The sequence below is a fragment of the Platichthys flesus genome, chromosome 16 (assembly GCF_949316205.1).
Source record: "Platichthys flesus chromosome 16, fPlaFle2.1, whole genome shotgun sequence".
Classification (NCBI taxonomy): Eukaryota; Metazoa; Chordata; class Actinopteri; order Pleuronectiformes; family Pleuronectidae; genus Platichthys; species Platichthys flesus.
This window is the reverse complement of record NC_084960.1, coordinates 19,760,236-19,772,380: the sequence shown is the minus strand read 5'-3', so window position 1 is coordinate 19,772,380 and position 12,145 is coordinate 19,760,236. Positions and strand designations below refer to the sequence as shown.

Here is a 12,145-nt window from a genome sequence, read left to right as displayed (position 1 = left end):
ACACGAAGACACTTCATTCTTCTCCAGGTAGAATTCTGTTTTGTCTGCTGATAACTTCACTCTCACCTTCCTCCTCTCTTCGTCCTCCCCTCTGTGCTTCATTGATGGGAGGAGCCACCCAATTTCGTCGCAGCTCAGTGCTGTCCTCACTGGACAGACAACAGCAAACATATAACAGCAAACGCCGCAGGAGGGAGGAGGCGTGGTTGACGACATCCGCTTCCATGACACCTCTGCCACAACTGCAGCCATGCAGCAGCCTCCATGGGCGACGGTGGTTGGAGGACCGCTCATGCCGACACCACTTGGTTCTAGAGCAGGCACATGGTTTCAAAATAGCAGCTGTGCAGTCCATAGCTAGCTAGAAGCAAGGTTCTGATTGCTTCACAGTGCTTCCATGGAGAGGGCAGAGTCAACTGAGTTAATTTCCGTGGCACTGGATGCACATTGAAACATCGCTGCCTAGTCCTCTTCCCTTTGGTCCTGAGCTCCTCCTTCTCCAGAGTACACAAAAGAGAGAGGGACAGAACGATGAGGGAGGTAGGAATGGAGAGATAAGAGGGGGGAGAGACTCTCCGGAAAAAGTAAAAACACTCAAGTCCACTCTAACGCCAACTTCTGAAGCAGAATGACTGCGGTTTTTCAATACACAGAAGAGTTAAACATATGAAAAGTGGTAAAAGCCAAACTTTTCATTTCAACAGTGAATGCACTGATGTAACTTCCAATAAAACTGGAAAGCACATGCTCTTCAACAGCAACTCACACAGCAGATCTGGACAATGTATTTCACTGGCTGCTATCCTTTTCAGCCCCCTAAAAAGCAGTCCTTTTCATTCACAGGTAGCGCCTCCTCCAAACTAGAGCAAAGAACCAGAAGAACAATTGAAGCATGACGTTGAAAGAAGAAGAGAGGACGTCCTCTTCGGTAAGGAAAGCAACAAGTAAGGTTTCCATTTGTTAGAGAAGTTTTTCTTTCAACTGCAGAGCCTCCATATCTGCTCGGAAAGGCGACCTCCCCCGTCTGAACCTCCTCCCTCCTCCAACCAACACACACACACACTCAGAGTGAAATAGAGGGACTGCAGGAGGAGCCGAGTGGAGAGAGTACATGTCAAGAAATGTGGGCTAAGTTAAACAACACAGCTCGATCTTCTGTCTTGTAACAGAAAAAAAGCACAGCCAAAAAGAGAAAGACTGAGGGAAGATTCAGATAAGAAAGAAACACTGCGGCCAAAGTGAGACTCCAGTTTTGGAAGAACAAAAGAGTGTCTGAACACAGTCATGGACTATTATAATCCACTTCAGCCCCAAAAATGTGAAAAATGTAGAAAGAGGTCCTAGATAGAAGATTTTGAATTGAACATCAGTACATTTTTAAATATTTAGATGATTATTAAATGTAGAGAGGGATATCCTCCACTGGATGTGAATATAACCAAATGTCTTTCTAACATTCCTTTCCTAAGTCTGAGGAATTAAATATATCTCTGTTTTGAAAGGCACCCTCTGGCTGTAACAGCATCTAAAGCTAGCCAACATGACTCCTCTGTTTGCCAAACCACTATTCATATTCATTTTTAAATCAATATAATAACTTCAAATTACCATGAAAATGCAACAATGTACAATCATTGGCACCATTTTGCTGCTACAGCTTATGAACAATGCAGTTACAGGGCCAGATACACAGGATTGGTGGAGACCAAACACAAAGCTAAAAGTTTGAGTGAGATTAATGTTTTGCTAATTATTGCCTTTACTAGCAAAATCCCCATAAACTAAAGGCCAAATTATAGTCGGGTTGCACGCACGCATGCACGCAAGACACGCAACACGCCCCTTTTGAGCCCTCTGGCGGCTTGCGTGTGTCCGACAATTTTTCTAAAGGCCTAATTATAGTCCTGCGACTGCAACCGCGGAAGGCCACGCAGCTGCATCGACGGACTCGTTTTGGTTTATACTTCTCTAACGTGCTGCACGTGTTGCAACGCAATTCACCGCCAGAAACATAGGCGGAGTAACGTTTTTTTTCAAAGACAAAACACAACAAGAAAAGACGTCTTCTTCTTCGTCGACTGTTTATTTACATCGCCACTCCGGCTCCTCATAGCCTATTTTGGGCGGACAAATCGGCCAGTCAGTGACGGGTTATATAAGTGGTCATACTTTCGGATCTCTTCTGCCAAGTGCTCTTCTATTTGGTCCATATTCGTTCTTCTAAATCTTCCGTGATTTCCGCGTATTGTGGGGCATGAAACCGGAAACTAGACTCCGGACGGGATGTAGTAAGCAGACCAATCACAAGCCTTGAGGGCTGCGTGAGGCTCGCGTCGCTTTGTCGTGTAGTTAGAAAAATTGTCGGACGCACGCAAGCCGCCAGAGGGCTTGAAAGGGGCGTGTTGCGTGTCTTGCGTGCATGCGTGCGTGCCTGCAACCCGACTATAATTTGGCCTTAACTACACGACAAAGCGACGCGAGCCTCACGCAGCCCGCAAGGCTTGTGATTGGTCTGCTTACTACTTCCCGTCCGGAGTCTAGTTTCCGGTTTCATGCCCCACAATCACGGAAGATTTAGAAGAACGAATATGGACCAAATAGAAGAGCACTTGGCAGAAGAGATCCGAAAGTATGACCACTTATATAACCCGTCACTGACTGGCCGATTTGTCCGCCAGAAATAGGCTATGAGGAGCCGGAGTGGCGATGTAAATAAACATTCGACGAAGAAGAAGACGTCTCTTCTTTGTGTATTTTGTCTTTGAAAAAAAACGTTACTCTGCCTATGGTTCTGGCGGTGAATTGCGTTGCAACACGCGCAGCACGTTAGAGAAGTATAAACCAAAACGAGTCCGTCGATGCAGCTGCGTGGCCTTCCGCGGTTGCAGTCACAGGACTATAATTAGGCCTTAAGATATGCTAGTCTTAACTTGGAGGAGTTCAGCTTGTTTTTCTTCATTATGAAAATTTGCTAATGCCTCGTTTTATTATGTGTTGAATAAGAAACTGAAGTCAGTTCATTAAAAGTAGATCTTTTTAAATCACAGGTAATGGTGGATCTAGTAGATTTAGCTTAAGTTAAGCTAAGGCTATCTCACCAGCTTTACAGATTAGTACTGAATGGTCTGCAGTTACTGCATTTTTACAGTTGTAGCTCATTTTTCAGTGAGTGCATTTGAAAGCTGTTTTAACATAAATGTACATTACTATGACATAAGAGTTTACATGAACCAGATGTCATCAATCAATTTTCTCAAATATATTCTTGGAATTGAAATTAGAGCTTGTGTAATGACAATTTTGTAATACTGACTTTAATAAGCTGCCTTGTTTTTTGTTGTTTTGTTGTTTTGACAGAAAGCACAGAAAATAAAATGAGTCAGGAGGCTCCACATGGTAATGTTTAGACAAAGTGTTTCAAATCAGCCCCCAGGAGGAGGAAGAGGAGGAGAAAAAGGAGGAGCAGGAGAGGAGAGCGTTGCAGGAGGTTGGGTTACATTTCTGCATTTTCTCTCTCACTAAGGCACCTAGGGATGATCAAATGTAGGGTCATAGGTCAACCCCCTCGCTGGTGCCAGACACAGTGTAACAGGTCACAGCTGCGTGTGTGTGTGTGTGTGTGTGTGTGTGTGTGTGTGTGTGTGTGTTTGTGTGTGTGGTAAAGGGAGAAAATTAGAAACTATTTGAATGCTTGTTATGGTTTCTTCTTGGTTCCGTTCTCCCTTTCAATCAGAACCTAGACTCCATTGGGTGGATATTCTTTTGAGGCTTATGGCACAACTAGCACATAAAACAATGACGCCACAACCAACAAAGAATCTTTACAGACTGTATCTCTTAAACTTTTCTTATTGTGACCACTATATCAAATAAATATATTCTTTGAGGTTCAAACTGTTACACATCTTTAAAGTGTGTTTGAGGTCTGTTTACTCCACAGTTAGTTCTATTTCATTAATGAAACGTCGCATAGTGACTGTTGAGCACTTTTAAGGCTGTGTGGCTTGCTGTGGCTCAGAAGGAAGAGCAGGTCGTCCATTAACTGGTTTGATCCCTGGCTCCTCCGGTCAGCCTGCCAAAGTGTCCTTGGGCAAGATACTGATCCAAAAATCCTACAGCTGTGCTGACAATGTATGCATGGTGTGTGGAAGTAAAAGGCGCAGCTTATAATAGTGCTGTATGAATGTGTGTGTGAATGGGTGAATGTGGCTTGAAGTGCTTTGAGTGGTCGACAAGAAGAGAAAAGAATCATATAAATAAAGCCATATAACCTTTTCTCTGTTTGGTTTAATGTGTCTGAACAAATAACAAACAATTATATATAAGTTAATAAGATATTTTAACATGACAAAAAAACATTAATTGCACAGTTTAATGCAAGATAAAATAAATCAAAATAAGGTATTCTAGGGTACTGGCAAAAGCAAGTTTCTTGAAAATATTCAGACCCTGTGTCTCAGAGGGTACAGCAGGTCCTTTTCTAACCAGGACAGCGGTTTGAACCCAGTTTTCCCATTCCGAATGCAGAAATGTCCTTGGTCAAAATACTGAACCTCAAATTGTGCAGTTGTGCCCCTCTAATAGAAAAAGTGCTGCCTATTGATGTACTATGAATGTGTGTGTGAATGGCCAAAACCTGTACTGCGATGCACTTTGAATTGTAATCAAGACTAGAAAAGTGCTATGGGATACAGATATATAAGTATACCGAGCACAAAAATATGATGACTGGAGTTTTTGTCAACAAAGCAATTTGTCAAATAAATAACTAGAATAGGAGAATTAGAAAAAAACTGATGGCGAGCTAAAAGAAGTTGCTACTTGCACATTTGTCAATACATTCATGATGTTGCTCAGACAATACAAATTAGCACATTATTGTGCAATAACAATATTAATAAGCATCTTTAATCCAGGAAATTACACCAAAAATTATTACATACACATTTTCAGCGTTGTTGGTCTGGTAGGAATATTCAAACTACAGGATGGATTACGAGGAAACTTGAAGGGAGGATGTGTATTAGGTCAGCAAAGAACCAATTAACCTTTGGTGCCTATCTGGAACAATGGGTAGTTTCAGGAATTTATTTTCTCTTTCCTTAACAATCCGAGATAGGGCGTTTTTCATAATTTTTGTGATATGTTAATCCATCATACATAAGCAGTGTTGGTCAAGTTACTTCTAAAAAGTAATTAGTTACAGTTACAAATTACTTCTCCCAAAAAGTAATTGAGGTTTTGTTTAAATACACTTATAATACGCAAACTTTTTGTGTCGAATTCGTTTATATTTATATTTATTTAATTAGGGGTTAGACCGATAACAAGGTCATCGGTCCAACCAGGGATCTTTCGTTTATAATAACTTGGTCGGGCAGCGCGCAAGGTACACAGCGGGTCGAGTCCGCCCGTGTCCTTAAAATTAAAAGCGTAGAGCATTTCCCCAGGGGTTTGAACAGGGTGATTTGTTACAACCGCACGCTTCATTCAACCAAATTGTAGTAACGTGCCACTTTACATTATCAATAACGATAACGGCGTTGTAACGATGACAAAAGTAATTAATTAGATTACTCCGTTACTGAAAAAGAACTCCGTTAGTAACGCCGTTATACTTAAACGCCGTTACTCCCAACACTGTACATAAGTGACTGGTATTTTTGAGTGTGTGTAATTTTTTGCAGATCTGATTAAAAATCTGGATCTAGTGAATGTAAATGTTAAATATTTTGACGTGTTTGTGTTGTTTGAATGTACTTTCCAGTATATTCCTGTATTTGACTTAGGATAGATGTCATTATAGTGTATGTGACTGAATCACACAGAATATCTTCGTAGGTACAGTACACAAATATTCCCTACCACTTCTTTTGCCCAGCCGGAGGTTGAGGAGGGGGGAGGAGGGAAGAGAACGAGTGAACCCCTCCATCATCCTGATCTCGGACCCCTCTGACTCAATGCTGCTGCCCCCTGTTGAAGACAAGAGCAAAATATATTGTATGATATAATGGAAAGCACTAAAACAACATATCAGCAACGAGTAGATATCAAAACTGAGAAAAATGCACTAAGTAAAAAGAACATGCAGCTTTTAGCATGTAAGTGTACACAAAATATACAATGACGCAGAAGTACTGACCATTGTTGTTTTTGCGGATTTTGCCTCCCAGCAGCATCTTCAGGCTGTTTCGGAACATGACTGCTCACAACAACAGGTCACACACAGACCTCTTGTCACGTCTCCCTGGAAAAAGAGAGGGAGAGGGTAAGTGATATACATACACACACAGTCATTATAACCCTGACTCTCCTAATTATTACTCCGATGATTAACAGAAACAATTCTATTTGCTGCTGTAGTTCACTCCAGCACAGTAGTCATCAGCCTCCTTCCAAATGGACTATATTTTAGTATTGTTCAATCATCAACAATAAAATGTTGGAAATCTGAACAGATTTTATACCCTTGAATATATTATTCTTGCTCCTTGTCTAAACCTCCTGCCATCAAACCAACATGCATTTTTGAAAGAACCCCTGAAATATTATTATGACACCATGGTCGGAAACAACCTAACCCATACAGTTGCAATCAGAAATATTCAACCCCCTCACCTCAATAGACATTATAGTGATGTGGATGACAGATAATGACAATAAATGACAAAAAAACCTCATCAAACAACAAAAGATATTTATTGATGCATATTTTAGTTATTTTGACAACAGAAGTTGACTTAACTTTGAAGTTCAAATGAAAAATGTAACTGTTTCAACACATGTGCATGTGCAGTATTATTCAACCCCCCAGCTTCAGTACTTTGTGGCGCATCCTCTAGCTTTTATAACTTCTAAAAAATGTTTTCTGTAAGTGCGGACAAGCTTCTTACACCTCTCGATTGGAATCTTTGCCCATTTTTCAAGTGCAAAAGCCTCTAGATCAGTGATGTTTGATGGCTTCCATGCTGCAACTGCCTGTTTTAAAACCCACCAAAGATTTTCAATCAAATGTGAATCTGGTGACTGTGAATGCCACTCCAGGACGTTCCAGGATCTTTTTCTCATCCAAGCTTTGGTGGACTTGGAGATTTTGCTTTGGATCATTGTCTTAATGGAAAGTCCAATGATCACCAAGGTTTAATTTGTCAACAGAAGGAATCACATTCCTCTTTAAAATGGCCTGGTATTTCTGTGATCTTAATCTTTGACCAACCTCCATGCTGGACTGTGGGGATGGTATTCTTCTGATCATAAGCCTGTCCTTTCACACGCCAGACATATCGCTGGTCCATACGTCCAAACAGTTCCAGTTTGGTTTCATCAGTCCATAGAACTGTCACCCAAAACTCTGTAAGCCTATCCAAATTCCTCCTGGCATATTCTAGTCGACTTTTGATGTTGCTTGTGGTCAAGAGCTGAGTGCATCTTGGAGCCGTCCATTAAGTCCTTTATTATTCAGTGCACGTCTTATAGTTGCCACTGCAGCACTTATACCAGCCTTCATCAGGTCATCCTGTAGGTGTCTTGCAGTCACACAGGGGTTTATCTGAGTTGTTCTGACTAAGTTGCTGAGGGTCCTTGATGAAATGTTGGGCTTTCTTCCGAGGCCAGGCAGCTTTGAAGATGCTCCATCAGTTGTAAACTTCCTTGTAATGTTCCCAATTGTGTCTCTTGTAATATAATTTTTTGGGGAAATCTTCTTCTACCCAAGGCCTTTCAGGTGTGATGAAATAATCTACTCTCTCAGCTTTTGTGGAAGCTCCTTTGTCTTTCCCATGATTGCAACTCACCTTGAATACCTTCATGGGTGGGGTTTATATATGCATCACAGCTGAAGCAAATGAAGGATCAGTATAGAGTTCCCAAAGGCTTAATAATATTTCAACTCAACTTTAAGACAAAAAAAACTGTCAGACAGCTTTAAAAAGAACAATATTATATAGGGGTTGAATAATTGTGACATGGCCATCTTAACAAAATATATTGCTACACACAAATACTACATCATGCATTTTCCGTGTTGATTTTCTTTATCACTCAACTCATAAAGAAGGCATCCAAAGCAGAATTTTGATCAAAGAACAAGATTCTGTCAACTCTAATTGATAAATCCTTAAAATCTTTGGGGGGGTTGAATATTTCTGATTGCAACTGTAAGTGCTTTGCTTTGGTTTGATGTATGCCCCACATATCCCTTTTGTCTGGGGCCCCCAAAGTTGTGTGATGTTAATGGGTGACACAACAGATGACACAAATTCTCAAACTTGACGAACCAAAAGAGATATAACTTATTGATCAGTGAGCTTTAGAGGCTTGATTTAAGATGAAGAATTATTTTAAAGGCATTAGTTTTTCTCTGTAAAAAACAGAGAGCTTGTGAGGGTGGGATATGGAGACTTTCAGATCAAAAGTCACAAAATATATAATGGACAGCACTGCCAATTAAATCCCACCAGGTGTTCGCATTTAAAGCTGCCCGAGCAAACCCTAACCTCTGTCGCCCTCTGTCGACCATTGCTAATTATAGCATCATGGTTATTACCTCTGTATGAGTCTGCACATGCCCTCCGGAGCACCTCGTAGTGAATGCCTACTGCGTTATTAAAACAAAAAAAGATGTGTGGACGTAATAAATAAAGGGAAACACTATCTCAGTTCCCAAAAAGCTAAACACCTGTATGAATTACTTCCACCCTGTTGAATTCAGATAAACGACTGTGACATTCACACTGACCACAGACCCCTGACGATCCACCAGCCTTAGAGGGGAACAGGTCAATGGATGTTGCCGTAGCCCCAGCACACGGCTTTGAAAAATTTGGACCTGAATGAGAACACCCACAAAGACATAGGCTGTGTCTGATATTACCCAGACATCATTATATAGCCATTTTCAGGTGCTGTGCGAATGATAAGTGTGCACATCACAAACTGGGACAAACAAGTTAATTTCTACATTCAAAGATGGCCATTTAAAAAGCGAATTACTTAAAAATGGCAATACTATGTGTAAAATAAACATAACAAAATTATTTTGGGATTTTCCAAAATCAGAAGTTGTTGTACATCAAAATCGTGCAGGCAAAATGTGCAGAGTAATATCCTAAAGCATTTTTGTCTTCTTTTTCCGATAAGCTCACTATATAGTTCTCTATATAGAAGTCACTTTATAGTGGTTAGTGATATCAGTGAGTGATTTTGGACACATCAATGCTCTTGGTGGACTATAGCCTGGCCTTCAACTCAATCCAACCTCCAAAGCTTTATGAGAACCTGGCCGACCTCTGTATACCCACATCGATCTGTGACTGGATACTATAGCCTTTCTAACAGACAGACCACAGGTGGTGAGGCTGGGTAACAGGATGTCAGCTGAACACATGCTAAGCACAGGAGCCCCGAGGATGCTGTCTGAATACTAAACTGTATGGACATCACTACACATCCACCCTGGACCACAAGCTCATATTCCAGTTTGCAAATGACACAACATCCTGAGACTTATTGACAACTATAATGAGGCCACATACCGACAGCGAGATCATTATCACATACCGACAGCTACGTCATTCTTCACACAGACAGCTCAGTCTGTGTGAAGAATTATGTAGCTGATAAAACTAAGCAGCTCGTCTGCACTCAAGGAAATTAGCTCCCTGTTTTCAGCCTATAACCATCAATGAGAGTAAGGTGTTGTGGGTGGATGGTATGGTTGGACGATACGGCTAAAAAATGTATCAAGATAAGATTATTCATGTCAATTGGGAATGATAATTATCTAAATAAAGGTCACATTACTACTTATTTCAAATTTAAAGACTGAACCTTGGTCCTCATTCAAGGTTGTTGTTATAAACTCTTTTTTATGGTCTGAGATAGACCAAGACTGGATAAACAGCTAAAAACTTTACAAATCGGAAGCTGATCATGTGCTTGCAGTGCTTTACACAATGCATACGCATTATATAAATATATTGGGGCAGTTGTAGCTTAGGGGGTAGTCCAGCTAATCCTGATCCCCAAATTGCCCCTGATGGCTGCACAGTTGCACTTTATGAATGTGTGTGCCTGTGTGAATGGTAAAAAAAGCACATTGAGGGGTCATCAAGACTAGGAAAGCCATACTTCACTTATTTGATTTTTGTTATATTGCTGTTGATTCTTTTTTTTTCATCCAGCCCTAGTGGATGACCTTAAGTCTGTGGCATTACGGGGGCGCCCTTAGCTCAGTTGGTAGGGCGTCCCCCCCATGGGCCTAGGCCAGCAGCGGACCCGGGTTCGATTCCAGCCCGCGGTCGTTCTCTGCATGTCACTCCCCTCTCTGCCCCATTTCAACTCTGTTGCTCTACACTATCAATAAAAGCATAAAAATGCCAAAAAAAAAAAAAAAAAAAAAGTCTGTGGCATTACATATATCCTTGAATCTGAGCTGGTCACCTAACACCACGATCACGGACAAAAGAGCTCAGCAGCAGCTTCATTTCATAAGGACAGCTGATAAAAGGTGGTACTGAGCTGTCAGTCCCTCTTCAGGCCCGCAGAGGACTTGCTGAGAGCATCCTGACCAGAGGGATCACATTTTTTTTCTCGAACTTTACAGAGCTCTGGTCCTCTTTCCTTAGACACTACGTACTCTAACCATTGCAAGAACAAAGGATGCCCACTCTCAAAGATGCCCATCACGCAGGACACTCTCTGTTAAGGTGATGGAACACAGGCTAAAGACTGTGCAGAGAATATCAGCACGTTATGAGCCAGATTCAGTGGCAGCAGCATTCAGACTGGATGCTAAGGACATCCAGGCCGGTATGAAGTACACTCACTCCCCCTCAATCTCAAAGAGAGTTTGGTTTCCTCGTACACCAACACAGACAGTATTTGTGAGGAGGACAGAGGGTGATATGGTATAATTCCCAGACAAATGAGTTAAAACAATTATCAAGAAAACTAGAAAGGAAGTGGCGCTCCAGCAACAATGTTGAAAACCTCATAGACTGGAAGAATAGTGTTAAAGAATATAAAAAGGCTCTCCACAAAGCAAGAGCCGCCTACTATTCAAAACTAATAGAAGAGAATAAAAATAACCCCAGGTTTCTCTTCAGCACTGTAGCCAGGCTGACAGAGAGTCACACCTCCACCGAACCCAGTATTCCTCCATCCCTAAATAGCAATATCTTTATGACCTTTTTTAATGATAAAATTCAAACTATTAGAAATAAAATCAACCATCTCCTGCCCTCAATTGGCACTAATACCCTCCCAACAACAGAGATCTCAGAAACGGCTGAGAATCCTACCCATTACTTAGACAGCTTCTCTCTGATCACCCGTGATCAGTTTACCAAATTAATCTCAGGTTCTAAACCAACAACCTGTATCTTAGATCCCATTCCTACCAAATTACTTAAAGACAATCTGCCCCTAATTGATAGTTCGTTACTTAACATTATCAATCTGTCATTATCATCAGGTTATGTACCACAGACTTTTAAAATAGCTGTCATCAAACCCCTACTCAAAAAACCCACCCTAGACCCAGAGGTTTTAGCCAATTACAGACCAATATCTAACCTCTCCTTCATTTCTAAAATCTTAGAAAAAGTGGTAGCCAATCAGCTGTGTGAGTTTCTCCAGGAAAATAATATATATGAAGACTTTCAATCGGGGTTTAGAGCCAATCACAGTACAGAGACAGCCTTGGCAAAAGTCACTAATGACCTTTTAATAGCCTCAGATCAGGGACTTGTGTCTGTCCTCGTTCTGTTAGATCTCAGTGCAGCATTCGACACAATTGACCATCAAATTTTATTACAAAGACTAAAACAGTTAATTAACATTAATGGAACCGCCCTTAACTGGTTTAAATCGTATTTTTCTGATCGCTCCCAATTTGTGCAAATTAATGATGAATCATCTGTGCGCACCAAAGTTAATCATGGTGTTCCACAGGGCTCTGTGCTCGGCCCAATTTTATTCTCATTATATATGCTTCCACTAGGAAACATTATCAGGACACACTCGGTAAATTTCCACTGCTATGCGGATGACACCCAGTTATATTTGTCAATAAAACCTGAACAAAGTAATCAATTAACTAAACTTCGAACATGTCTTAAGGACATAAAAACCTGGATGACCCGCA

General features: G+C 41.0%; 1 protein-coding gene across 1 annotated transcript in view; it reads right to left on the bottom strand.

The window, feature by feature from the left end:
- Positions 1 to 12,145, bottom strand: part of LOC133970827 (protein TANC2-like) — a 61,387-nt gene that overhangs the window by 37,754 nt on the left and 11,488 nt on the right. The window contains exons 2-3 of the mRNA XM_062407886.1: positions 6,143 to 6,247; positions 5,866 to 5,973 (exon numbers count right to left, since the gene is read on the bottom strand). Of these exons, the coding sequence (XP_062263870.1) occupies positions 5,866 to 5,973; positions 6,143 to 6,200 (166 nt within the window). The 5' untranslated portion in view covers positions 6,201 to 6,247. The remainder of the gene's footprint in view (positions 1 to 5,865; positions 5,974 to 6,142; positions 6,248 to 12,145) is intronic.